General features: G+C 37.8%; 1 protein-coding gene across 1 annotated transcript in view; it reads right to left on the bottom strand.

Annotated features, from left to right (window-relative positions):
• Positions 1-4,276: 4,276 nt before the first annotated feature.
• The window catches only part of itga8 (integrin, alpha 8), a 67,468-nt gene continuing 43,805 nt past the window's right edge, over positions 4,277-27,939 (bottom strand). Inside the window, exons 22-30 of the mRNA XM_015358212.2 lie at positions 25,240-25,319; positions 22,339-22,419; positions 21,256-21,361; positions 18,912-19,070; positions 16,363-16,479; positions 14,443-14,556; positions 9,919-10,020; positions 9,115-9,237; positions 4,277-7,653 (exon numbers count right to left, since the gene is read on the bottom strand). Of these exons, the coding sequence (XP_015213698.2) occupies positions 7,567-7,653; positions 9,115-9,237; positions 9,919-10,020; positions 14,443-14,556; positions 16,363-16,479; positions 18,912-19,070; positions 21,256-21,361; positions 22,339-22,419; positions 25,240-25,319 (969 nt within the window). The 3' untranslated portion in view covers positions 4,277-7,566. The remainder of the gene's footprint in view (positions 7,654-9,114; positions 9,238-9,918; positions 10,021-14,442; positions 14,557-16,362; positions 16,480-18,911; positions 19,071-21,255; positions 21,362-22,338; positions 22,420-25,239; positions 25,320-27,939) is intronic.

Genomic DNA, 27,939 nt, shown 5'->3' with positions numbered 1-27,939 from the left:
TTTGTCCACCAGACCAACAGCATAGAGCTATACCTCCTGTCTAACCAGCCCTGCTTGACAGCACAGCCGCACTCACCTGCCTACCCATGGAGCTGCTCTCGCCTTCAGTCTCGGATCAGCCCGTCTGCTTCCACCTGCCCTGGCTGACTGTCTCTGCCTGCCACCTCAGCTCTGAACCTGGTCGGCTATCTCTGTCAGCTCCCATCAGTCCTTCTGCCTCCACTGGGATCAAGCTGATGGGATTTTCCCATCTATTTGCCGCATCGTAACAGTTTCTACAGACATGTGCTTAGTGTTTAGGATGCTAGTAACAGCAAAGATGAGTATGAATTACAGTAGATGTGTTTAGTATAAAAAGTAGTATATTAGATTATCACATTTGCCAGAAAGACCGTTGTCAAAAACAAAAGCCAGGAACATGGAAATTCCCAGTGAAGGTACTGTTACAGTGTTTTATTTGAATGAGGAAAACTATTGGGTTGCACCTTCAAGGTGCAGACTTCAATAAATCCCACATAATATAATGTATCCCGGATTCTGGGGCTAATCTCTCAGGGGAGTCTGCTAAACTTATAGATTTCTGTAAATTAATAGATTTCTAAATGAATAATACTCACTGTGCTTTCATTGTTCTCCCCCTTAAATATTTGATTTGGATAAAGAAAGTATAAGATATTGAATTAACTTGACAAAGGTCAAGTTTAACCTCTGATATTGACATTTGAAAAAATAATTTATGAGTCATCTAAGTGGGGACCAGCATTGCTGGGGTAATCCCTGCTCTGGGTTGGTGTGCTTGCCAAGGGAGAGGTGTGTGCTCCTCTTGTCTGCTTAACACTGCAAAAACCAGGATGAGCCACTGTGCCTCTAGTAGGGACTTTACCACCTTTTGCTTCTGTAAAAATACACACCAAGAGTCCTGACTAAATGCTATTTTTACTTTTGTAAACAGAAAATAGAAGAAGCTGAGAAAGCTTGTTAGGAAGCAGGCGAGATGTATCTCAGCCCAGAGCAGTTTGCCCACTGTTGAATAGGGAGGACTGTTCTCCGATCTGTCAGTGTTAAGACAGTGTAGCTGAGGTCACTCTTTGTCCCCACAGGACTTCTCTTGGGTCACTGCAGCTCAATATCATTACTTTTCTTTCTCAGTCCTTCCTAGGGCAAGATAATCGTTTCTAAAGCACCACCCAAGGTTTTCCTTGCCAGAAATGAACTCTCGATTATATTTGGCACAATGTTTGTGATAAAAGCCAGAGAAAAATAAAGCCAAAAGCTCTCAAGCAGTGCACTGCGTCATTTCATATCACACCTTTGATGCTTATATGTGACTGAAAGTGGGAGCTAGAATACCAACAACAGAAAATTAATTTTCCCATTGAGGACGCCCACGCTTGGTGTGTGGTGCCGAACACTTCCAGAGGCCGTAACATTAAGGAGATCCAATGAAGCATTCAAATGGGATTGAGTGGGTCTGACTCTGTGGTAAGAGAAGATGTTGTGTATTACACACTTGACCCAGAAGAGACTGTTGCAATCAGTCAGCTCAGGAGGGGGTTCCCAGTCCTAATCAAGCCCAACCCTTTCCAGTGCTCCTTGATTAAAGGATGGTTCATACAAAAATGAGGTTTAAAAATCTCTTGGGTTCCCCATTTTGTGTCTTACCTATTGTGACATATTTGAGTGATTTGTGTGCAGGGTCTTCAATAAGCTACCGATTTCTTTAGAGTGCACTGACCTCTAGCCCTGGGGCAGTGTCTGCACCATTTTCCTAATGTAATAATACAGTGCACAAAAAGAAAGAATCTTTCCACTTATTCTGCTAACAGAGGGGACCGGTATTGGACAGGGGGTTTCTTCTTTAATATACTGTTTAAAACGAGTGCAGAAAATAACAAGGATGTGTGTTGAATGCTTCTTCTCAGAACACAGCCCATCGTTCTTCAATTTCGAAGCATTGAATTGTAAAAGTCCCTCAACACTGCATTTATTTTGTTTCAGCAGCATAACAATGTTTTGGAAATAAACCACTCTCAGTACATTTTCCTTGCAAATTATTGACCCACTTAAATATTTGTTGTAAAAGAATCTGGTGGAGCTTTTGCCTTGCATGACCCCATGTTTCTTCACTGAATGCTACGCTGGCACCATGTGGTTAAATGTAAGAACAGCATCTGCTTTCTGAAGTATTTCTCATTCTTTCCTTGAGTGTGGAAGGAAGTGACCTCCCATACTATTGCTGAATTTCCCAAAATAAAATGTTTCATTGTCATTCCAGCAAACTATATAAATACAAATAAACGTTTATAGAAATTCATAAAATTGTATTAGGATTCCATGGTCTTTTTCTGTCTGGTGTGTGGCTCTGTGGCTAAGGATCTGTGCTTGTGGCTGAAAGGTTGCCAGTTCAAATCCCACAGTGGGCAGAGGAATCCTACTCTGATGGGCTCCTGAGCAAGCCCCTTAACCCCAACTGCTCCAGGGGTGCTGTACAATGATTGACCCTGTGCTCTGACCCCAAGCTTCTCTCTCTCCCTGTGTGTCTCATGGAGAGCAAGCTGGGGTATGTGAAAAAGACAAATTCCTAATGTAAGAAATTGTATATGGCTAATAAAGTGATCTTATCTATTTTTTAAAAACCCTATTTGAAATAGATTTCTCATTGTACAACATACTGTACATATACAGTACTTCTCTATCACAGAAAGTGTGCTCCATTAGTATAATTAATTCTGCTTTTCAATATATTTCACACTATTGACCACGTTATTGAAGTAGTATTTTTATGTGCATGTCTAAATAAGCACTAGAATCATCAATATTGTGCAAAAGGATTTTATATTTTAGATTGTAATGTAGAAAAAGTAGTTATTTGAGTTGATATTTTTGTAGATAGAAAATGTTTGTATATCCTTAGGCAATGTGACCTAAAGGTTTCAAGCAAAAGTGAGCTTGCTTCATAATGCAAAAGAATAAGGGAGACAATACCAGGTATTGTATTAATTCAAAAGATTTCAAAAACATTAATAAATAAAGCTTTCATTTAGTGAGGCGGCATTGTCTGAAATGTTTGTTTCTGGTTTTATCGAAGATTTCAGATGGATTTCTTGCACATCAGCCTTTTATTCCGTTGAAGTCAAAGTATCAGATGGAGCATCATGCAACATCCCTTTTGCCACAGACACTATATCACAGCATTACCACACATCATCGTTACTCATATAACATAGTTGTAATGTGTAAAATAAATGGAAATAGAAATAAAACACTGAACAAATTTAGGTCCAAAACAGAGCTTGGAGACAGGAGAGACAAAATCGTCTTTGGAAGAGTAATAGATGTCCAGTGTATTATGGGACATCTTGTTAAGTCTGTATGCCAGCATTGATCACAAGTTAAGCAATTACCTCTCAGTGGAAAGAGATAACTGAAAGAGAAGAAGAAACATGGCCAACTTTGGAAATCATATTGGGAATTCTAATTAGCAGCCGGTTATTATACAAAAAAATGATGATTGTTGTTGTTACAATCACTCTTATATCTGTAATAAGTACAGTGTCTCTCTTCTATTTAAGAGTTTCTGCTACCCTGGGAACAGCCGCAAAAATGCTTTATATTATGTTGTATAAAAGAAGTACGGATACTTAATTTTTTGTCTGCTTACCTAGATTTTAAGTGATTTAAGTGTCAGTCACACCATATTTCATTGCTAATTTACAAGTCACGTGAATTCAACAAGTTCTATCCTTTGTTACATGTTATCAATAGCATAGTTTGTAATGAAGGACTAAAACTCCTATTGATAACAATTGCAATGTTTAAACGCTTTTTAGTTCTGTCTTTTCTGTTGTCACAAACAGCCAGTATTAAAAAAAAACTGGAGCATCACAGAAGGAAGAATCTGCAGCTGTTCAGATAATTGTTTGTACAGTTACATAACGTATGAGCTGTGCTAATGCATTGTCCAGGGAGATGAAATAATCTATAATTGAGACTGTTAAGATGGAAATTAATTCTTACAAGCAGTCGTCTTTGTTTAAGTTTGAAGCTTTGCTTCTGAAAATAAGCAAAGTTAATACAGTAGATTGAAAGACTTTAATCCTGTTTTTTTAAAGATTAAAATATATAGAAATTGTAGCTTTTTTCCTTAAAACACCCACATGCTGGGCTATGACTCTGAAGTGATGCATTTACAGATGTATGCAATGTTACATGTTGATTCACAAATGCTTAAAATCTGCTCTCAGTACGTGTCTGCTAGAAACCAAGGACAATCAAATAACAGTTACACAATCTGCCTTTTTAATCTTTAACATTTATTGAATGTTCCTATTCTTCAATACAAAAGAAAATATTTAACAATGGTCTGCTTATGGGATATATACATACATACTTTAGAGGTCAAAGTGACAACTTTCACTTCTTTCAAACTCAGCATCTCACACTGTAACATAAAGCTGACCTGTGTCTGTCTTACTTCACAGTAGACATAGACAGAAGAAAATAGTCAGAAATCAGCCCTTCTGCACAGCAACATTACTCAAATCCTCAAGAGGGCAACATGCTCCCATGTGGTTAATAGCTCCTGATCTGTTGTGAAATTCCTGGTATTGTACATGGTGCCAAAAACAAAAGCTTTGATTATGTGAAAATGACATTGCTTTATTGCCGTAATTCCTTCACAAAATGTAATTCCACATCTGCAAGAGGCACTGTTTCACCTTTCTTTGAGAGGGAACTATAAGTTATAAACTATAACTATATATTAGGTGAAACAGGGATATGAATCTTATGCTTAATCCCAATCTATTATTTATTTTATTTATTAAGAAGGAGAAATGATTGAATCTTTGTTCATAAAGAATTAAACTGCTCTGACATGAAATTGTGTGCTAAATTAAGAGCATTTGTATTTTTAATTTCAATACTATTTTTCAATTTGGTTCAAAAAACATTTCCAATGCACTTATTATGCAATCTTTTATTATGATAAGATTATAACCCTCTTGATGATAAGGGAGGATTCAAGATTACAGTAAGCCCCCAAATCACAGACTCATTAAACTCACTAAACACCGCATACAAAAATAATTAAAATTTCAAATGAAGAAGAAGAAAACCATAATACCAGTGTAAACATGCTTCAGGAACTTACATACATACAAATATTGCACATATAAATGGATATATCCCTCCAGCCCTCTATAGCTGGGTACTTCTGCATGTGTCTTTTTGACACATTTTGAAAACATGCCTCATTTACTTCACTGCACACTTTCAAGATATCACACAATAAGTATGGCAAAGGTCATGTATGCTGCATTTTGCGGTTAGAAAAAGCCATCCTTCTACGAGAATGGCCAAAAAATCAAAACTGTGATCCAGCCACTTGGTGTCAGGGGGTGTTTTCATGTCAAAGTTCCAAACTAAGAGCAGCAGCAAAAAAGGTATCAGGTCAGTCCCTGGTGTTATGTGGTTCAGGATTAGAATTGATCCACACTTATTATGTTAGTTCTGTAAAAAAAAAAGAAATATAATGTGTCTTAATATTTATTCTGACCTGTAAATGGACTTTCATCTCAAGTTTGCCATCTGGTGGATATCAGTAGGAATCACAAAAACAAGCAAATAACTTTAAAAACCCAAAACCCAGTTTATTCTGTATTTAAACAGGTATAGCAGAATCAGTGTGTTTTGGTCCCTGCTACACTCAGGTTTAACTGGGTGCTACAATTGTGTTATATACAGTGCAGTACCTTAGCTATGGGACTCCTTTATCCCAGGACCAATTCTCTCATGAATGTCAGCAGCAGCCTCCGAAAACACACCGGGCTGCACAATCTGGTCTTTCTTTAATTTCTCCCTTAAATCAGATTTTATTCCGGAATTCCGGACTTCTCTGCCTGATCTGCTGCTGGTGCCGGATACCGGCGGCATGTCGCCCAGGTGGGGTCTGCACATCAGTGGTGGATGAAGCAGACCCCCGAGAGTACAGTATGTCAATCACTTTGGGATCCTTCGGAATGAAAAGAGCTGGTCGAATGCAAGCAATTATTATTTCGCTTTGAAGCCAGGGGACGTTGAGTATTCCACATAAAGTCCAAAGAAATGGACCTAGTCTGCCACTTTTTCATGTTTTGTACTCTTTTAAGAAAATAAAACCATTTCCTTGAATCTGTAGACTAGTTGCTGGCAGTGAAGCACACACCTTACTTAAAGCTTTTAATTTTATTCTCCCAATAGCCAGGATCAGTAAGTAAGCATCAGAAAAAATCAGGGCTGGAAAGGCACCTCACTATGGTCAGTTAAATCTGAAAAACACATTGACTTGTTTTTAGCTAGCATAGCAACATTAAAAAACGATTTCACAAACTTAAGAGAGATTCTACTAAGTTTTCCATTAGGAAATGAAGGAATGTAGGGGTTCAGATACAAGGTTCTAATCCTTAGTCTAACACTAAACAATCCCTTTTAATTCCATCATTTTACAAAAAAAAAACAATAGTGTGTAGGTTACTAACACTCTCCTGCATTAGTCCTCCGTGTGCTTTAGCAGAATAGTCATTAAAAAACTCTAGCTCTCTATAATAATCTATAATGCTTACTTTTTACATTTGTCTTGTCCTTTTTTCTTCAATGTTTTGATGAATGTTTGTTTTCGAGATAGCTTGAAAAAACACCCTTTAAAGTCTTTAGTTTTTCATTTACTGTACCACAAGATATTGTTTGGACAAACAAAATCTTACGACATCTTCTGAGGTATTGCTTCTGTTTGATATTGTATAGGAATCAACAGCACACTGCTGGCATTCTAGTGAAATGACCAAAAATCAAATGACATATAAAATGACAATTTCTTAACAGGGTTTATGCACTTAACTTGTAAACTGTCCATATAGTTCTCTGTAAAGCTCCAAATCAATCTGCAGCTTCTGTGTATGGATTTCTTTTAAACAGGTGTTGAGAAGACAACTTAATTATAAGAAAACTGAAAAAAAAAACTGTATATTGCCAAGCTTTCCTGGAGGTTCAAATGGTTCGAAAATGTCTACTGCTGTCTACAGGTGGCAGATCCTCCTGTTTGCAGAACAGACGTTGTACAGTAAGAGATTGCTCATCTCTATAGGACTGTATAACATTCTTGCATCATTCTTCAGGATGTCTCAAGTCATGTTCCATGCAACATGAAATAATAAAAAATGTTGCAAAAGACTGTACACATCTTGAAAGAATATTAAAATATGTGCACAAGGTTTTAGGATGTTTCTGTCAAGGCACACTCCATGGGATCTTCAGAAAGTTTCCTGGTGTGCATCAGGTCAGATCTGAGAGAGACTGGGCGTCCCCAGCTTGGTCAGTGTAGCAATGGTCCTGCAATGCTCCGTGCTCAAAACTGTGCTGCATAGTTTCCAGTCTCGTGGCACTTGAAAAGGAAGGCACCTGGCTGGTAGTTCATCTCACAGATTGTAGTTCTTTAATAAGACGTCACAGAGAAGACTGGAAGGAACAGTTTTGGGTAAATCCTCCTCATTATCCCAAATACAGCAGTTCAGCTTTGCAGTCTTTCCATCACGCCTCTGTAGATTTCTCAGATGTAAGCTGCTCTCGGTCTGACACATCATCTTTTGGAGGACGTGCCCTGTCAAAGAAGCCACACTGAGAAGAAAAGAGATCAAGGTTATCCAAGCAGCAGATGGAAAACATCTCTCCCTATTCATTCTCAACGCTGTTTTTGTTTTTCAATCTTGATCACTCCATATCAGCCCTGGTGAATCTATATAATAAAACACTTGCTCGGTCTTAAGTGATAGAAACAAAATACCTGCTTAAAAGTCACCCAATCACTACTGTGCAGTAAAGGAAAATGTAATGATCCTGTAAAACTTTACTCAAAGAGAAAACGATTACCTCTGAAGCAAAGTGAGGCACATTGAGGTCCTTTTAGGAAAGAAGACTATAGACTTTTTACAAATACCATGTAGAGACTTCCGCAGTTAAGTAATAATGACAAGAGTAATACAGTAGGTATTAATTCAGTAGTTAAACCAACAGTTTCATTGAATATCTGGAATTTAAGTTCTGTCAGAGAGCATACAACAGAGACTAGTTTACGGAACCCACTCTCTCTGTCTTTTTCTGCATTGATGACAGGCTAAGGCAATCAGTAGAGCTAGAAATGTGGATGAAACACGGTCCTGAACTTTTAAAATGTGTTTACTGGGACACGAAACTAAACAAATCTGACAACAGGGAGGGGAGTGATTAAAATGCAGAATAGCTGTCTAAATCCTAAAGGATGTATTTTAGTTACATTAACAATGGCTGAATTCCAAGCATTCTATAACTGTTTGCCAAATGGAGATAAAACAGAACCGTTAGGGCTTTATTATAAGACAGCATTACAACAGCACTTGTTTGTGAACATTTTTACCTCATTGGCATAGACCACTAGGGGGAGTAAAATGGATTTTCTGCTTAGGTTCACAATGGATGACTAGCATGACAGGCAACTATCATATACCGTTACTATGCATTTATACAGTGTGTGCTTGCTCAGATATTCACTTCAACCCAGATTTTCACAATTTAGTGTTGATAAAGGACCAATAGTTCAATGTTCTTGAATGATTACATTATGCAACACAACATAACTATTTGGCATTACAAAGGAAAACGTTAATTTTCCAACAAAGATCAATTGCATCAGTTCATTGAAAACACAGACACAGACATAACACTGATAAGATCAACATGAGCCATTTATTCTTTGAGGGAATAAAGCCAAACTCACCAAATCTGTGCAATGAAGCACATAACTAGCCAGGGCAATCTGAACTCATTGTAATAATTAAGTCAGAATTAATAGTTTTCCCCAAGGTCTCCTTGAACATTGCTGTGTATGTTTTTTTTATTTATAGTGAAACCCCTCACGTAATTTAGCATAATATTGAGTAACACATTCTTTTTCTTGTGTGATATGCACATTTGTTCAAATGATGCTTTGCTGCAAAAATGAATCCTAAACATAAATGATTTGGTGATGACATGAATACACTAAAATGCCCCACTTTTGCCCCATAATTGGAGATATTCATTTTCAAATGATAGGAAACATACCTTCCACATGACTAGGGTCAAAATAGCCAGAACCAGCAGTCCCAGCAGTATGGCCAGTATAATTACCCACAAGGGAATTGCAAATGAGACATCTGGGGTGGCCCAAATCACAAGGGTACCTATCTGCAAACAACAGGAGACCTCTGTCATGGATCACATCATTTATGCATTCAAAGAGAAAACAAGACCATCCTTGATTTTTAAAGTACACTGTTTTTTTCTGTGCTTAAGGACCCTGCAGCATTTACTTATACCCTGTAGCTGTGGGAAGACAAAGCATCACCTCATTCCTCAGATGTTCAAAAAACGGCTTTAAAAATGAAGCTGCTCGGGCCCCAGATGTATTCTCTTATAAAGGAAATGGCCCGTTCCTAGCAATAAAAATGATAACACAGCCCTCAGGCAACATTATCTCTTTGCACAAGCAAAGATAAATTTTTCTTCCATCTGCTCCTAAACAAAACATCTGACCTTATGTGTAACGCAGTAATATTTGTTTTAGAAAAGCCAGTACATTCACAGCGTCCACTGTTTGTTGTTTCTAGTGCATCTGCCCCAGGGAATTTCATGCAAAAATAAGCCTGCAGCAGGAGATGCATATCTTTTGTGTATCAAAGTATTAATGCATAGACCAACATCTGGGACGTTTCTCATTGGTCAGGCTGCAGGACGCTGTGCTTCCATAATTTCTGTTTCATGTTACAAAGAGATTCTCAGATTCACTTGGAGCCAACTCCGCTGTTTATTCAAGACTCCATACTTTACCACCCCCACACCCCTACAAGCGCTGTCCGCACAACTTACTGACTTAGACTCCTGCGGGAGTCTAGCTGGTTTGATGCGATAAGGCATGTCCATCACTTTGTAAGAAACAGTGGAATTCACAGAATAGGGGTAATTCTTTCTCTGAAAGAGAATTATAACAGGATTAATGCAAGCTTTTTTGTTAAAAAAAACCCCAAATGTACAATATAAAGGCAATAGCTTTAAAGAAATGCAAAGTGACAGTGTGGTGGTGAAGTTTAATTTCATGCCACAGAATACTCAGTCCTGCATGACAGTGTTCTACCGTGTTTTTTTCATCACTCCTAATCATTTATAAAACAATATTGGCTGGAAGAGATAGCTTGGTGAATCTGAACAGCAGCAATTCCCCAAAACAAGAAATAAATAAAGAAGAAAGGGACTCAATACTTTAAATACTAAATACTAAAACTAAATACAGAAGACACGTTTGACATTCTCTGCCGACGTAATCTCAAAGTATAGCCCTCCTCAGTTATTGAAGTTTTTTTGCTTGGTTTTCAAAGTCATGTTCTCATCAAAACAATGTTGAACAATAATATTGTTGATACAATCCTCCCCCCCCCCCCACACACACACAAATATGCAGTAAATCCCACTAAAATTCTGTCTGGATATACAGACATAGTCTACAGCCTTACAGATCCCTGTAACATTTTTTTCCAATTTTATCTGTGCAAGGATTCTTGAGACATTTTTTCTGTGTGACTCCAAAAGGAATCTTTCAGGCTGCATGCATATATATATACAAAGTTTTTACCTAAAAATGCTGCAGAATGATTGCATAATAATACAATAGCTATTCTTGGGTGGGTTACCTTATGGGACCTATCAGTCCAGTATATTGATAATAAAAATGTGTCTTCAGATATTACATTTAAAAATTAACACCAAAATATTTTATTATACTAGAACACATCAGTTCTTCATCAAAATTTATTTGCTGAAGTTTTCTGTTCAACATCTTGCTTTTTTAGCACTATTTAGCAGGTTCAAACCTGGAAAGAATCAATAATGGGCTGGTTGGTTATATTCCCACTTCTAGCAAAGGCGTCTATAGTTCCCAGAAGAAACTCCCCAATAAGCACATCTGGGGGTTATCAGTGATGATAAAAAGCTTTTAACTGCTTGTAATTTATGACTCTCAGGCAAGCAAAATCTCCCACTTGTATCAATAATGCCATTTAAAGGTCAGATATTGAAACAGATAAGTATTTATGAAAATTCCTAAGTGTTGTTTTAGACAATCTAATGACTCATCTATCTAAAATCTTAATGGTTTGTAAATGAGCAAATCTGGAGCTCATTCCACACCTCTAACAATGTGCAATACCAGACAAATGTGTCACAACCTGAAAAAGAACCTAATATTCAAAAAGTCTTCAAATTGCTGTTGATTTTATGGATCTTAAAGATATTCTTTTAAAAATAATAAAATGCAAATTGGGGGGGGAGGGTATAGAAAAAGAACCATTATACAAGTTGTGATTATAAATAAAAAAAAACACAAAAAAACAAAGGCAGGATACCTTCTAGCACCTTTACACAACTTATGCAACACACAACCTCCTCCTCTCTACTAACAAGGCCAATCCATCCAATAAGTGTAGACATTCTGTCTGAGCGACAAAATAAGAAGTGGAGAAAGTGGTAAAAGACAGCCAGCAAGCTTTGGAAAAGAACCAGTTCACAGTGCCAAGACATTCCTCTGGCACTCAGAAATAATGGCTATCCTGTACAGGTACTGCATTGCATTTGACCCTCCGCCTGAGCGCTCGGAAAAGAGAGAAGAAAATATGTGGGAGCTAGCTGATATGTAAAAAAATATATATTGTATGCAAAATTATCCACTTAATGTAAATAACCTGTTTGAGAAAACCATATGTTAAATAGGGAAGAGCTATGTAATGCAGATTGTTGTTGTTGTTAATGTTACTGTAGGTAGCATTTAAACTTTCTCTATCACCTAAAGAGCCACAGTGCCTCTAAGGATATCCAAACTGGGATTCTTTTTATTTTATTCCTAAACAGATAATTTAACTACAGGGACCTTTACCCTGTAAGCTTTCATCTCCCAACCCCACCTCTGACCGGGCCTCCATGGAGTTCTGTTACCTGAGCCCCAAGCACAACTGGTCTGAAGGCACTTATTTTACCCTCTATTGTCTCTGCAAGTGATTTCACTCCTTTCTCCAGACGACAGCTCTGCTCTCACCCATCTGACATTTTTACTTAACTCAATTATCATGCCTGCCTCAGACAGACAAATCGTGAATGACCCAAGTGGTATATTACTTGTCAGTGCCATTTTTCACCTGCAGATGTGTTACACGTAAATCACACATTTTTAATCCTGTTAGTGTCTGTCACAGTTTTTTTTCCATTCTAGAAGTGCATCTCATTTGTTGATTGCTTGAATTAAAACAATCAGGAGAAGTTTACAGGTTTCGTATATACAGTTGTAGGTATTGAGTTAGAGAAGAGCTCTCAACTCAAGCTCCTAAGGTACGAATGTGTGTTGATCTAGACACAGAGACACGCAATGAGGCTGGCCACAGAACATAACCTGTTAAACAGCTGTTCAGAGCACTTAAACCTCACAAGGTCAGCTCTTTCTATCAGGGAGCCCAAATTTCAATTAGCTTTCTGGAAGGTAGCAAATTTCTTCTCCATATGGTTAAAAAAGAAAAAGCTGCAAAAGAAAAGAATGGAAAACTGGCCACATGGCACTGCTCATATCTCCATTGTTGCGGTGTGTACATTATTTCTCAATTTTTCATGTTACAGTGTGTTGACTTTCAAAATCAATCCACAGCATACATACTATATGTGCCAAAGGCATCCCACATTTGGTTTTACAGTCCTTTTAATACATAGTAAATATTAAAAGATGTCTTTATATATATATGTTGATTCAATGAATGGGACCCAGCTATACCAATAGTTTTGATAGCTGTGTAGAAGAACGCTTCTTCGCTTCCTACGCTGGCTTTGTCCCGGAGCTCTACAAGCGATACATTGATGACTGCGTCGGTATCGCCACATGCTCTAATGACCAGCTAGAGAACTTCCTGCACCACTTCACCAACTTCCACCCGTCCCTCAAATATACAGTTAACATAACCTCTGCGACTCTTCCGTTTCTAGACATAAACCTAACCATTAACCATCGCTGACTACTTTGTTCTATTACAAACCTACAGATTCACACAACTATCTTTTGTACAGCTCATTTCACCCCAAACACACTAAAAACGATCTCCCTTTTTCACTTCCTTTGGCTACGACGACTCTGCAGTGATGACATCAATTTCCAGAACCAAGCACTCAAAATACACTCTTTTATCATCAACAGAAGATACCCCGCCCGCGTTATTGACAGGGCCCTCATCCGAGCCAAAAACAGCCCTCGGACTATCAACTCAATCAGGAACTCCCGCCGTAACAACCGCATTCCTTTGGTGCTTCCCTACCACCCTAACACACTTCCTATCCCCAGGACTATTAACCACAACTTTTCCATCCTACAAGATGATCCCTCCATTGGGGCCCTATTTTCTGATCGCCCCATCATCTCATATCGCCGACCACCTAACCTGCTTAACCTCCTTGTTCACAGCTCCCTTGACCGCCCTCAGCAACCATCCACACCAGGCACTTTCCCCTGCAACAGAGCTCGCTGTATCACCTGCAAGTACATATCTAACACCACACTTATTTAAGGCCCCTCAGGACAATTCCCGATCACTCAGATGACATCTTGTACCACCAGCAACCTTATTTACTGTATCTCTTGCAGAAAATACCCAGCCGTCTACATTGGAGAAACAGGGAGGAGACTCAGAGAGCGCTTCAGAGAACATGTTAGGGTAGTAAAGATTAAAGATCTCTCCAAGCTCACAGTTTCTCATTTCAACTCTGATCTCTCCGTCTGCATTCTCAAAGCAGGGTTTCTTAACTCCTATAGCAGAAAGACATCACAAACTAAATTTACCCTGAAACTTGGTTCACACCTTCCCCCTTCTCTCAACGACAGACTTGTTTTCTTCTAATTCTCTCTAATCATTTGTAGGTTTCGACTTCCCACCTCTCCTCGCCTCTCTTGACCTCGCACCACTTGATTGGCCACTGCCTCTCCCCTGCTCCCTCCTCCTCCTCTCTCCTGGCTTGTGTTTTCCCAGGCTATATTATCTTTGCCGACTGCCCTATCTTTCTTACACCTGAAGAAGGCTCCCCAGCCGAAACATTGAGTTTTCTTTCTTCTCTTCTCAGCATGGAATAAACCTATTACTTGTCTCTGTATGTTAATACAATATATGGAAAACAGGAAAATAACATTCGGTTATAGTAAAGACTAGCATAGAAAAAAACCTTCCATATAAAATTCGCTTTATGATAATGAAAACCTCATTGCTATGTTGCAGCAGCCAAGGGGAAGGAGAGGGGGTGAACCGATCTGTAAATTCCAAGAACAAATGGAAATAATTAGAAAACAATGCACTTGTGGGAGAACAGAATTATTACCTGTAAGAACGTCTGAGCCCACAGACGAGATCTGACTTTGACCACAGCACTCTGGCCTTTCTCTAGTCGTTCAATGTGACATGCTATCATTAAGCAATTTATGTTGTCGCAGTTCTGAAAGAAAAGTGGTATTTGTTAGAGGAAAATTAAGTTATCTTTGTGTTTTCCTGCACCAGTCTTAATTAAAACTTTGAAACATCCCGTGGCTGCAATTGTTCTTAATTATTTTTTGAATTCGTCTATGAGTAATGTTTCCTGCATAGCAAAAGTTAAATGAAAAGCTGATTCAATTTTGACCGTATTGCCACACACATGTAGGCACTGAGCTCTTTTATGTCTGATTAATGTGGAATATGTTACTAAGAAAGAGTAATATCAAAGAAACAATAAATTTAGCAGAAAAAAGCTAAGCATTTCTTTGCAGAACATTTTTACTATGATGTCTGCAAAGAAGGAGTAAGTCTTACATTTTTTTTAAATAAGATGGAGAAAAACTGATAGCAGACAGGCCAGCTTTTTTAAGATTCACCAACATTTTGAAATGTTTGACTTTGAATAATTCACTTACACTTAGGCTATGCTTAACAAAGAAACGTCAGAAGGTTTGCCAGAAAAAAACATAGATTCTGGTAAAAGCTAAAGGCTGTTTAATGATTTTCTATATTTCCAATGGATTGGTTTTAAAACCACTAGCCAACACAACACACCCATGATGAACTAATGCTGACTTATATTCTCTTATCAGTTTTGAATACTCAATGATACTTTGAATTCATTTAATTGTACCAGTTTATTACTTATCTTGAATGATAAATTAATTCAGGGTCTTCCTGACTTAATGAGGAATTCCATTTGAATTTGAATAATTTCTACAACACTGTGACATGAATATTTGTTGAAATTCCCCACCGAGCACTTAACGTTCCCTATTATGTCTATGAACTTCCAGCCTCGCAAAAAGACACGAGCCTGAGGTCTCACAGGGAAGTGTGAGGGGTAGCGTCTGCTCCTTATCAGAGCCAGCTGAGTCCTTGGCAGTGAATAATTCACTATGACTTCCTGTTTAATTTCTTACAGCGATGAGGGGCAAAACAGTGTGTCTCCACTCCATGTTATTGCCAGTGAGCTTCTTATCACACGTGAACAGGGTGAGTGCATCGTCCCAGCTCTGCTGCAGCGCCATAGACACTGCCTGCGCACGGGGTCACGAAGGTCAGCAAGAAGAGGTGGACTGATTTCACAGGCTTTAGTTTCCCATAACCCTAAGTGAGTACCAATACACTGGGGATTTAGAACACATGATAGGACTGGTCTCTAATCCTAGAGGGCCAAGAAGGTGAACAATAACAATGTGTTATATATGGCTGTCCCAGTATATTCTGATTTTGATTTGTATGTTGGTTTATTTTTTTTTCACACAGCTCTATTCTTTTGAAGAGAGGTCTGTATATGATTTGTGGAAGGAGGATGTGGCAGGCCCGACAGTTTTTTTTTCATCTTCAGGAAATGTGAAACATTTTAATCAGGCACATATTTGAGGACGGAAGACTGTACATGTTTAGCGCATGAGGGCCCTTTTAAACTTGGAGATGGCTAGCGGAACAAGATACCGGCCATGTTGTCCAACACGATACCCTGGCTTACCTTCAAGAAATGGATTGAACACATCCTTGGTTCAGATAGTTATGGAACAGAATACCAAAAAGGGCTAAACAGGGCAAATGGCTTCGCCTCATTTGTTCGTCTCATTGAAGAGAGGTGGGTCACAGTATCACACACATTTAGGTGTTTGTCAAATGACACTAGCACACAGATTTTAAATGAACACAGTTTTCCACAAGGGAAAAACTGAACTCTCTCCCTGTGATGAATGAAAGTGAGTCATACGGTTAAGACTTGACAAATAATATAAGCAAGTACCAAAGTTTTGCTGTTCTGAGGTTCAGACCCCCTGATGTCCCGCTTGCGGCGCTCGTGTGGTGTTGTGGAGTTCCGCAGGAATCCCAGTAGCTCGGGAGTATCCTCGCGAGCAGACACCTGAAAGACGGAGAAAGACGACAGAGCCTGTGGATACACCCATGACAGTGTAGGTACACTCTTCATCCTTGCGGGCCTCTGTGCATCTGAATTGGCTTTTTCTCGGCCCCTTCTGAAAACAATCATCACACACGCACAACATCTCATGTTACCATCATACAGTAACCGCATGATCATGGAGCAGGCTTTAAGGAAAGGGTACCCTCACTAAGAAGCTGACATAGCGATGCAGCTGACAAAAACAGATACAGAACAATGCTCCAGTCTGTGTTGTACTGCCTGCAGGGCAGCAGTAATAAGTTCTAATTCTGTCCAATGTTTGAAAGAGTCTACTGTTGTTGATGCCATATATATTTCATGCATTTGTGTAAAGACATTCTATTTTCCCATTGATATATTTTGTTGTGCTTGAGAATTGCCTGGAGGATCCTATGGTGCCATATACGATGCAAGAAAACAGCAACATAATCAAAAACCTTAATATCACTGGGAAATAAAATGTTTGAAAAACATTTGTGTTTTTCTTGCTATGAAAGCTATGATAGTTGCCTACCGTGGACAAAAGGCAGAAAAGCTTATTTACTGATGCCCGAGGAAACAATGGGAGACCTGTTCTATGTTTGTACTGCAGACGTTACTTTCGGGGCAGCAAAGGGAAACAGCTTTGTTTGTGCGCCTGCCCTGTGACAGTCCGAGGACCCTTTGTGCACAGTTTGCAGGGAGAGGGCATGAGAAGAGAAGAACCTCCCACAGGAGACAATGAGCTCCACCTCTGGAGAGGTTCACCCAGAGTTCTGCACTGCAGGGAGAACAATCAGCTGTAGAACTCGCATCTGTACATCAGTATAATGAGCAATGAATAATGTACACTCTTTCACCTGGGGAAACAAAGTCTTAAATCTCTTCACTGACCATAATAAATGACAAAGATGCGGACAGATTACTAACAAACTTCTATCAATGTCCGGACTGTCTGTTTTGCTTTCATGAGAACTTATTACCTGAGAATATTTAAGTTTTCAACAGACTCCAATTACTATTTATACATATAATGTTTCACTGACAGATGTTTATTTTAAAGCTAATTCTACTTGCTACCTAGGAAGAGAATTAAGACACTAACCATAAGAACAGATTTTGTTACTGTGTAAGAACTTCGCTAGCTTGGCTCCAAAGATTAGGAAAATCTACTGTAGTGGTGAAGTATTGCATGTGGGTGTTTATGAGTAACTCCAGACATTGTATGTCCCATTAAAATTAACTACTTAATTCTGCAAAGTATGAATTATCACAGGTGGGTTTTGTGTATTGCAGCACATAGCCTTCTAAACAGAAATTGACTTTCGCTTTTTCTTTATTACTCTGTGGGAGTCTGGAACAAGCTACCCAGCCATGTCGCTGAAGCTGATACCCTGGCTTCTTTCAAGAAATGACTGGACATTCTGGGATTAACTACTGTACAGTACCTACTAACTTCAAAATGAGCTAGACAGGCCAAATTGCCTTCTCTTGCTTGTAACTGCTCTTATATTCTTAATCCATAAATCTCTGTTACAAAATATATTTCATCCTCAGAAAAACAAGCAAAACAAATGGCAGAGACCTAAAAATAATTTAAAAATGCAATTAAACATGTGGGAGCATTACACATTTCTCACGAGGTCTAAAGCTCTAAGAAAACATTCGTTACATTTCTTCACTCAGTCCTAATGCATACCTACTGTAAGTGTGGTTTAAAAATTTATTTAAAAATAATAGGTTTTGAGGTGAATGTGTCCTTTTGTTTGCTGTCCAAATTATGTACAATACTACAACACGATGCTTACAAATGAAAAAAAGGTAAGTGTACTGTATGTGAGGAGGAAACTTTCTGAAGCAGCAAAGGGATGTGTGATAAAGTAATGACAACTTCAGTAATATTGGAAAGAGGCCAATGTAAAAAAACAATGAAAGGAAGATTCTTTTAAAAAAAGAAGATTGGTCATTATGTAAATGGTAATATACTGTAAATCCTCACACACAAATGAAAGCTAACAATATCTATATTCTCTGTATTGATTTCACCCGATCTGTCATCTTTTGCAAAGTTATTTCTCTTGAAAACTACTGCAACTTAAAAAAAATATATATATATTTTTGCAGTTTATGCTTATTATGTCTAGCAGCTCTGTAGAAACACTTATTCTTCTAAGAATAATTCTGTTTTAGAAGCTTGTTCATTCAGAGTGAAAGGTATCGGCCCTTTCTGAAGTAAAACAAAAACGATGCCACAGCTTACGTTAATAACTACAAAGTGAGAAATGTCAAATCTCATGTAAGGAATGAACTACACACCTCAGAGTCAAGTCACACACCCTTCTCAGACAATTCCCAGGTTTACACCCAAAGCACTGGCAGTGAATAATCCCAACCCGAAGCTAATTACCACTGACCTCCAGATCCAGCGGATTTAACGTTGAGTTTGTTCGACATTTTATCGGTCCGTCTGTGTGAATCTCAAAGACATACAGGAGATATTCTTCTTTGAAGCGATTTGGCCAGCCCACCTCCAGGAGAGTGTTGCTGATGCTACTGGGGCCTTTGTTATGGAGCTATGAAAGAGGAACCAACAAAAAGCAGTGAGCAGCAAGCCGGCACAGTGCAGGTATCCACTCGAAGCACTTACCCTATCCCTAGGACTCTTAATTGTCACTGCTTATGACACTGCTTTAAACTTATCTTAAGTTGATTTGGTTTCCCAGTTAATAACACTACAACTGCAAATTATAACTAAAGGCAAATGACTTTTCAATTAACATCAATGTAATAGAGCATACAGTATCTACCTACAGTATATATGTGACTCATATTCTTAGAGTGTAGTGGTGAGTTTGATTTCACTTAATAATACTTCAAGAAAGATAAGGCCCTGAACATCTAGTCGTTCTTCTAATTGTTATTCAGAATTTTCCTATGAAAAACCTTCAGTCTTGCCTCTTGAAGAGACCTGTAAAAATAACAGAAGTTAAAACAATGGTTGGATCTTGGCGAGACTGTACTATTTTAGTCCCAATGATGTGTACATTTGGCAAAAAAAAACATTTATCAGAAACAGATTTCCAACATCTGGAACACAAGAACAGGCCTGCTCACAACTAGCCTAATGCTTTTATCTAGCGAAGATGAAAGAAAAAATGAAATCGCTGGTGGTGCTACAGACCACTACATGGCGGACTTGAAGACAGAAAGGTTCAATAGAGTACCTCCACCCTTACATTTTTCTTTTATTATATAAAAAAGAAAAGTCTGCAATATCCTCCCAGCTAGGCCAGATAAAACAGACTTCACATTTAATCTGGAAGGTTACTTTAATGGAGAACATGGACACCATTATAGTCATTATGGCATCAAGGCTGCAGAGCAGTGTTGTAACCTCCATGGCAAGAGTCTAAGAACCTTCGGTGAGGGCACTGCAGGTAGGCTTTGAAACCCTTGAAGTTTCCCCACCAGTCTGGTTTAAACTGCTCTTTATGTGCCTTCTCGTTTTATTGGCCATAATTACCTCTGGATGTTTTGCTTTGATCATACAGGGTTTAATACACTTATTAAGCTTCTGATTTTAGCTGAAGAAAGAGCACTGCTGTTTTATCTTATTTCCCTTTTTTCCCTCTCCCCTGAAGCTTCTTTGCTCTTTCCTGGACACTCAGTTGTGAATTATTCCCACATGTGAAAAATGTTGTTTACCAGCCTGAACAACAGCCATCCATTGCTCACACTCTGTTTTGCTGGTAGTGACTTTTCTTCTATTTCCCTAACAAGTTTACTGCACAATCAGCACACTATCCGAAAACATGCCAAACAGAGCTCCAAAGATTAATACAAACCTTATACCTAATGGAGCTTATACAACAGGCCTGGTCTAGCTGGAGCTCGAACTCACAGAGATCATTTCAAGCAGTGTATGACTTGTCAAGACTGGAGTTCATTACAGTTAAATACCTTTGTGCAGCAGATGCATGGTTGATTAAAAAAAGTAACTCAGTGATTCCACATTATGAAACTCCCTTTCCTTTGATGTAGAACTCAAGATACCTTTTATTGCTGTAGCCTATTTACAAACCAGGAGCCTCTTTCACCATGATCTCTCTCCCCAAAGGAGAGGTCAACAAAAAACAGGTCTTTACTTTTTAGAAACGATCAGATTTGTGTTATGTGAGGTATGAAATATAATGCACATTCAGGGCAACTGATATTTTTCACAGAGAACAACCAGAGACAGCTGTATGAGAATATGTTTCCTGTTAAATACATATTGTCTTCTCTCTTAATTGTAACTGTTTCATGCATTTAGTTGATCTAGGCAAAGATCCATTCTCTAAATGCAAACAATTTAAATTCCAGTGGCGGACTCCAAAAAAAGTTGAGAACATCAGAAAATGCTCTTTTCTGCTCTTTGGAACTACATACGACACTAGAGCAACCTACAATAAGTCCGTAATATTGATCATTTTCATAATCAGATGCAATCATAAAAGTAAATAAGCACTTGCTGTACTGAAAAGAGATCAACAGAATTATTTGCAAAACAATGTAGATACAGCAGATATTTCAATGATATTTCTATTAAGTTTTTTTCTAGCCAGCAATTTACCATTGTTGAATAAAATCTCTAACATGGCTGTTATTGTTCTCTGCAAACGCACAGGAGTGCTGGTGGAGAGCAGCAGTATGCCGGAGAGCAGACAGGGTAGAGCTGAGTGATGAAAGGGAATGGAGTGTCCAAAGATGCTTTCGTACCTCATAGATGTGCTGGACCTGGGGCCCAATGTCTTCCTCTTTTGTTGGCTTCTCTTTGGGTTCCCAGTTGGGGAAAGGCAGGATGATCTGAGCCGGATGAGACACCCTATAGAAAATTCAGCAGGTTATGAGAAAACCAGGCCGCCTAGGAGCCAAATACAACAAACAGCGAAGGCTGAGCGAGCTACAGTATGGCTTTAGCCCAATCAGCTTGCTTGTTTGCCTACGAATGCATTTCAGACCATTTAAAAAAATCAAACAAGATAAAAGAACTTAGGCTTTGATCTGAAGAACTAAACTCCAAGACTCCGAAGTCTGAATTTGTTACCCTTGTTATAAACAAAAGTGATTCACTCGGCATCTGACAGAGTGGAAGTTAAAAAGGTTATTTTTGGCCATGTGTTTACAATTAACTGTGGTCTTTTTTTAGCAGCCAATGTGTTTCTTTGGCGAAACGCCTCACTATGGGGGGATTTTTTCTGTCATTGGAGAAATGGGTTTCCTCCACATTATCATCTTTGCTAGTGTAAAATAACTCCTTATCAGTTAGAGAGCAGAAGCGGTAATTTGGACAATAGCAGTTTGGGGGCTTCATAATTCAGTCTTCGGAATCAATTCTCCATAGAGATCCTGTTTCCTTCAAGGTCAAGCTGAGAGGCTGACATGTAAGCCCATTTCTGACACTGTTAACATTTAATAGGATAAAAAATGCCTGTGCCTGGATAGGACAGTATTTTAAATAACATTTTTTTTGTTTCAGACAGTTCCACACAGTGAAGTCCTATCTGTCCGAAATGGTGACCGTGATCTAACAGTCTAATTCACAGCTGCACAATAAAGACACACACCAGAGGACCTGAACATTTTGACCGGAATGGATTTTGAAAAGACACAAACTAAAAAAGGATTTGTTGCAAATGAAGATGAAGAGTAATTTAAGATGTTTATTTTTTATGGCATCAAAACAGTCAGTGTGTTAACTTTTTAAAACGGACTTGGACAATGAATGAACAACAAATGTTGTCATTACATTATAACATTCTACTATATTAACTACAAAAACAAATGAAATAATATTCTTACCCACGTATATCAACATCTGCCTTTGAAGTGATGTTTATTGTAAGACTGACTGGATTGCTGTTTGAGTTGTCCTTGTTAGAACTATAAAATTAAAGAATACAAGCAAAAAAACTCATTTAAAATAAGATTCAATATAGGGATATAACAATCACATGAATTTATCTGGGGCTTAGGGATGTTACTTTTATATAAACAAATAATTTTAACCATTTAGTTGTACATTAACAATTTAATTAATTATTTGTTGTCTGACTTAACAAATGCAGATACAATTCTTTCATTCTGAACAATGACACTCATGACTCATGACACAATGACTTTCATCACTAAAGTACAGACAACACAAACTTTTCTGGTCAAATAGTAAGTCTTTTATTTCTTTTCTGGGGTCTCATTTACTGTGTGTAATTTACTGAGCTTCAGAAATCTGGCATTGACACTTCACTGCGATGTACACTGGGAAAAAAAACTCAGCTGGCAGCAACCTTTGCATGCTGGCAAATCAGTAAAATCACTATAGCAATCAGAATTATGGCACTTGGTGTTTTGTTAGTTTACTCCCCTTATTACTTTCTGCAATAGTTTACATTTTTACCAAATTGTAGCTAAAACAATGGTTCAGAGTAAGCAGAATTAACGGAGCTAGGATCCCTCATACTTTACAAGAAAGGGAAAGACCATCGGTTATGTCTTAAATTTACGTTGAAGATTGGTTTTTAATTGGTGCTCAGGGTAAAACATTAAAATTAGAGACAAAGCTACAAGAAAACAGGAATCACTGAAAATGGGAAAAAACAATAAAATCACATCTGGAAATTTTAGATTCTACCCTAGAAAGCAAGTGTACAGCAATGTCCCAGAGGCTGCATGTTCTAAGCAATCAGTATAAATGCTTGTTAATTATAAGATGTTTTAGCACCTGAGGTATTGCCATTTTTCTCCAAACAAATGATGTGCTGAGTTAGTCTGGCATGAAAAATGTAACACTTTTTTCAAAGAGTTAATGACATCGTAGTTTGACACCTGGGTTCTGTCGGAAGGTTTGTTTTAAACCAATATTGTTAAGACATATGGGTAACATTAGCCACCTGGAAAAATTTACAGTGAGTCACTGGAGTACACTCCCATGAGCCCACAAGAATGAGCTCAGAATGCGGAGCACGAGGGAAGTGCTGGTCACATTCTTGAAAGGGTTTTGCTCACAGTTTAAGGGCAAAGGAAGCCATAATGGGGGGGTATGAGGTTGTTTCTCATTTGGTGCAAATGTCATTGCCTTAGAAAAACCAAACCTCTGGGAATGTTTTTCCAAGCCCATTAATCATATGAGCTGGCTGTGCATTAAAATGCACAGAAAACACAACAGAGACTCAATGTCTTTGTTAGAACAACACTTTCATATTCTTTTGCGTGACCCAACAAACTCAAGGGGATTCTGAGCTGATGACTAAACTCCAAGGGACCCTGGCCTATATCCTGATAAGCATTTACTTCCGTCTTTAGTGATTTAATAAACATGATTTAACAAACATTTATTCCTGGGTCTGCTTAATTCCCATAAGGTTCTGAAAAAACATATATTCCCAGAAATGTCTCTCTGATTTTTTTTATTTCATATTACTACATACATGCCCATTCATAATGGAATTATTATGTAAATATGTTAGGAAATAACTTGAATGTCTCCTGATTTAGGCAAAATTCAACATTTCGGGTGAAAATTACAGAAAGGTTTTCAAGTACACAATCACAGCTATGAATCTCATAACTACACACATATACACATCATCACCCACTAGTACTATGACAATTTTTTCTAATTTCTGTTGAGTGACATTTTGTTTAGGATTCATTGTTTATGAGAATGAATTTGACTCTTGGAGAACAGAGTGATGAATCCAGGAATCTGCACCACACACCTGCTTAGCTTCAGTGGGTTGCCGGTTATGAGTTGCAATATACGAATATGTATGCATATTGTCTTACTACACAAGATGCAATTTCTGTATTCTTTTGAAAACTATCTTATCTTTAAAAAATAAATTGATCATATGTGTCGAATGAAATGCAAAATATGTTGTTTCACACTTTATGTTTCTGAAGGGGTCACATCACATTAACGTCTTCCTGGTTGAATAAAAATCTTTTTGACTTAAAAACTCTTTTACTTCTGACCTCTACTGTACCTGCAAAAGTCATGCACTACAGTCTTGTTATAATTCCTATGAAGCAAGGAAGAGATAGTTGAGAAATAATTTCTGTTGATTTCGAACAGGGATTAACAAAGATATTTATATCTACCTATATTGTACTGCGAGCTCTGGATACGGAAGCAATCAATTCAATGTACTATTTTTTGCACATGCCTTAAAATTGCATTAATTAAAAACATACTTCAGAGACTGATAAGGACTTTGTGTCAAAGCTGTAGTGGCTGCCCTTTAGTTTGGAAAGAAAAGAGTGGAGGAGGTCTGCATTACTGCAATAAATCAGTTTAGTGGACTTCCACACAAAATAAATTGGAATCCCTGAGGAGAAACAATTTTTTTTCCAACTTATGCAACTGTGTTTAATACTACCATGATAACAGAAATGCGTTCAGTAATTCAGTGCCTACTGAAGCACACATTTTGGAAGTTAGTATTTGGCACTAGTGAATTGCAGAACAGCGAAGAAGTATAGTTTTTATAGTTTTTAGCTTATATTTTTGTGGCTTATTAGACTTTTATTGCGCATACCATTAAAAATCCCTTTGTGTACCATTATGTGCCACATTATGTCCCCTTAGACTGTCAGTAGCTCTGTTAATTTATTATCCAGCGAATTCACCTTTATTTTTTTTCTTGCTGAAGGAGCTAACAGATAATCTTTTCCACACTTTGGGCTCATGATAAGGTATCTTACCTTTTGATCTGTAGGTCAAACCTAATGTCAGAGCCCACCTCTTCCAGGCGCTGGACAGAGAAGCGCAGCCCAACAGATATCTGGGAAAAGAGCACATCAAAGAGTGAGCCAATGGCATCTGTTTGTGCTACACACAGAACCCCCACTGAACAGAGTCACAGGAATCGCTCATTAAAACCAGGATTCGCAGAGCAGGTTTGCACCAGACATGCTCATGCTCTGCACACAAACATTCTTTTTTACATTTCACATATTATGTAAAGAAGAGTGCCAAAACGATCATCATTTTTTTACTTTGCTGCTTGCATGACTGTTTTAAGTGTGGTAGCACTATGATAAGTTCTTCAAAACAAGAAAACGGAAAATAGAATCTCTTGAAGCGTGCATATGTTAGGATCATTAGCAAAAACCTTCAATCAAACGGCTCATCCAATGTAATTTCACCACACCACAGACCAAAAACAGGAATTTATATGTGCATTTACAACAAAGAACATCTGGAGGAGTTAATTATTAAACCACAATAGTGGTTTTCGGGCAACATGTAATGAGCAACTGTTCAGATATCGCACTGAAACTGGGAAGTTACAAGAGTGGCGAGTGGAAGCAAAGCATCTACAAAGTCATTTTATATTGAATTAGAACTATTAACAAGCGTAATAAAACTTTAGAGAGGAAAAACATCTCAACGTGGTTTGGCAATTTTGTTCCAACAAAACAAAATGTCATTAGGTATATCATATCCAGTGATCAAGCCGGTCAAAGAACAATTTTCATATAATAATGTAAAATGTTGGCAAGGATATGTTGACAATGTTTTCAATAGATATGTATCAGAGAAACTAAGCCATGATGAAGACAATCAGGATTAGTAAAGGTTTTACATTCACAGCATTCTTATAAAACTTCCTGAAGAGCATATCACAACCGCAGAAATGTAGTATAAAGAAAAAAATAACACAGTTCATAAGGGAATGCATAGTCCCCTGAGAAAGAAGGAATTAAACTAGTTTACTTTAATACATTTGAAGACATTTGAAGTCTTTGATACTTCAACAATAAAGTCAGTTTAAAAATTGATTTTGAGAAAAAAAACATATGGGGAATTATAAACAAACAATAGAAAGGCATTTATAGTGTCATTTTAGGGAAAACTGGGATAACAATATGTATGATTACATGTGTGAATTATAACAAAGGTATTGTACAATATATAATTGAACATATATGTGTGTAATATATAAATGCACATAGATTTATTTGTTATCCAAATACAATACATACCATTGCACAAATAACATTATTGAATTTTTGCAGAGGGAAGGATGTTGTAAATATACATTTTAATGCCAAGTTTTCCATTTGAGAACTGCTGCAGTGAAACTTTGCAGCTGTGGTGCAGACTGCTGTGCCTAACAGAGAGGCACTAAAGAAGTACAAAACAGGCGTCTACATTGACCCTGTGAGCATGCATGTCCTTGCAGACAGCTAACAAGATTTGGAGAAGAGCCAACCTTTTTACTAGACTTTCTGTTCTACGTCTGTCCCACTGGTTGGTCATCCAAGGAAGAGACAAAAAGACCTTCGAAAAATCAAGCTTCAGTCAGAGCGATGGTCTTAATACCTTTAGCTCATAACTGGTAACATCTGTGGGTTGAGGCAGCAGGCTGTCAGACAGTGTTGGCAGCCAAAGACAGAACTTTAAACAGTAGGACTGTCCGTATTTTTTAAATTCACATTCTTCAGATGTTTTTTTACTAAGTTATCCAACAACACAGAGGGGGACATTAAAAGGCACTATAAATCTCACAGTTTTATAAAAGGATCTACATTAAGTCTGAAGAAAAAGACAATAATAAAAATATTTAGTGTATTAATCTGGCTAGAGAAGTAATAAAAATGTGAGCTATAATGCATGTTAATCCAAATTTTATAGAAATAAGAAATAAAACTATATAAAGCTATTCATGGGTACGCATTGCCTTCAATCAGGGTGATCGTGAAGCGACAGTATTTTTTTCTTGCTTGAGTACTGTTGATAATACTATTTTTGCACTATTTTTGTTTTCACTACCTTGCTAGCCAGAATTTTGCAGAAAATTCCTGATTCTGGAACACAACTGGCCTGAAGTGCAAATGTTTCTGTTGCAGTGAAATTAACTGATGTTATTTTTGCCTTGTATTCCGAATTCATAACAAAATTATGAATTGGGATAACAATTTCAAAAATTGTTTCTTAATTTGACAGCAATATAAAATGCTCTAGAAATGTTACTGTAGTTATGTAAAGCATGCTTATTTTGGAAGAAAATGGCTACTGACGCCAATTTAAAAACAGGAGACATTATTGAGGCTGTATCTTCCTCTGTGCTAGTCACAAGTTAATTCATCCCATCTGTACTTAACCCCTTCTGTGCTGACTAGGGGCTGATGAAACTGCAGAATCAATCTGGAAAGTGTTTTGTTGGTTTTGTTTTCCTGCTTATTCTACAATCATGCCCTTCTTCAAAACTGTACGGTAAAACTCCTTCAATCAAAAAAGTAAAAAAGTACAATTCAAAATTCTGCTCAGGCTAGGTTCATGCATTTGGCACAGATTGCAATTTAATTTTTATTTTTTTAGAAATAGTTCTAAATATTGTTTCTCATTTAGGGATTTGTCTACAGCATTTTAAGTAGCCACACACAACACAACTACAG

The sequence above is a fragment of the Lepisosteus oculatus genome, chromosome 10 (genome assembly GCF_040954835.1).
Source record: "Lepisosteus oculatus isolate fLepOcu1 chromosome 10, fLepOcu1.hap2, whole genome shotgun sequence".
Taxonomy (NCBI): domain Eukaryota; kingdom Metazoa; phylum Chordata; class Actinopteri; order Semionotiformes; family Lepisosteidae; genus Lepisosteus; species Lepisosteus oculatus.
This window is presented reverse-complemented; position numbering and strand designations above follow the sequence as displayed.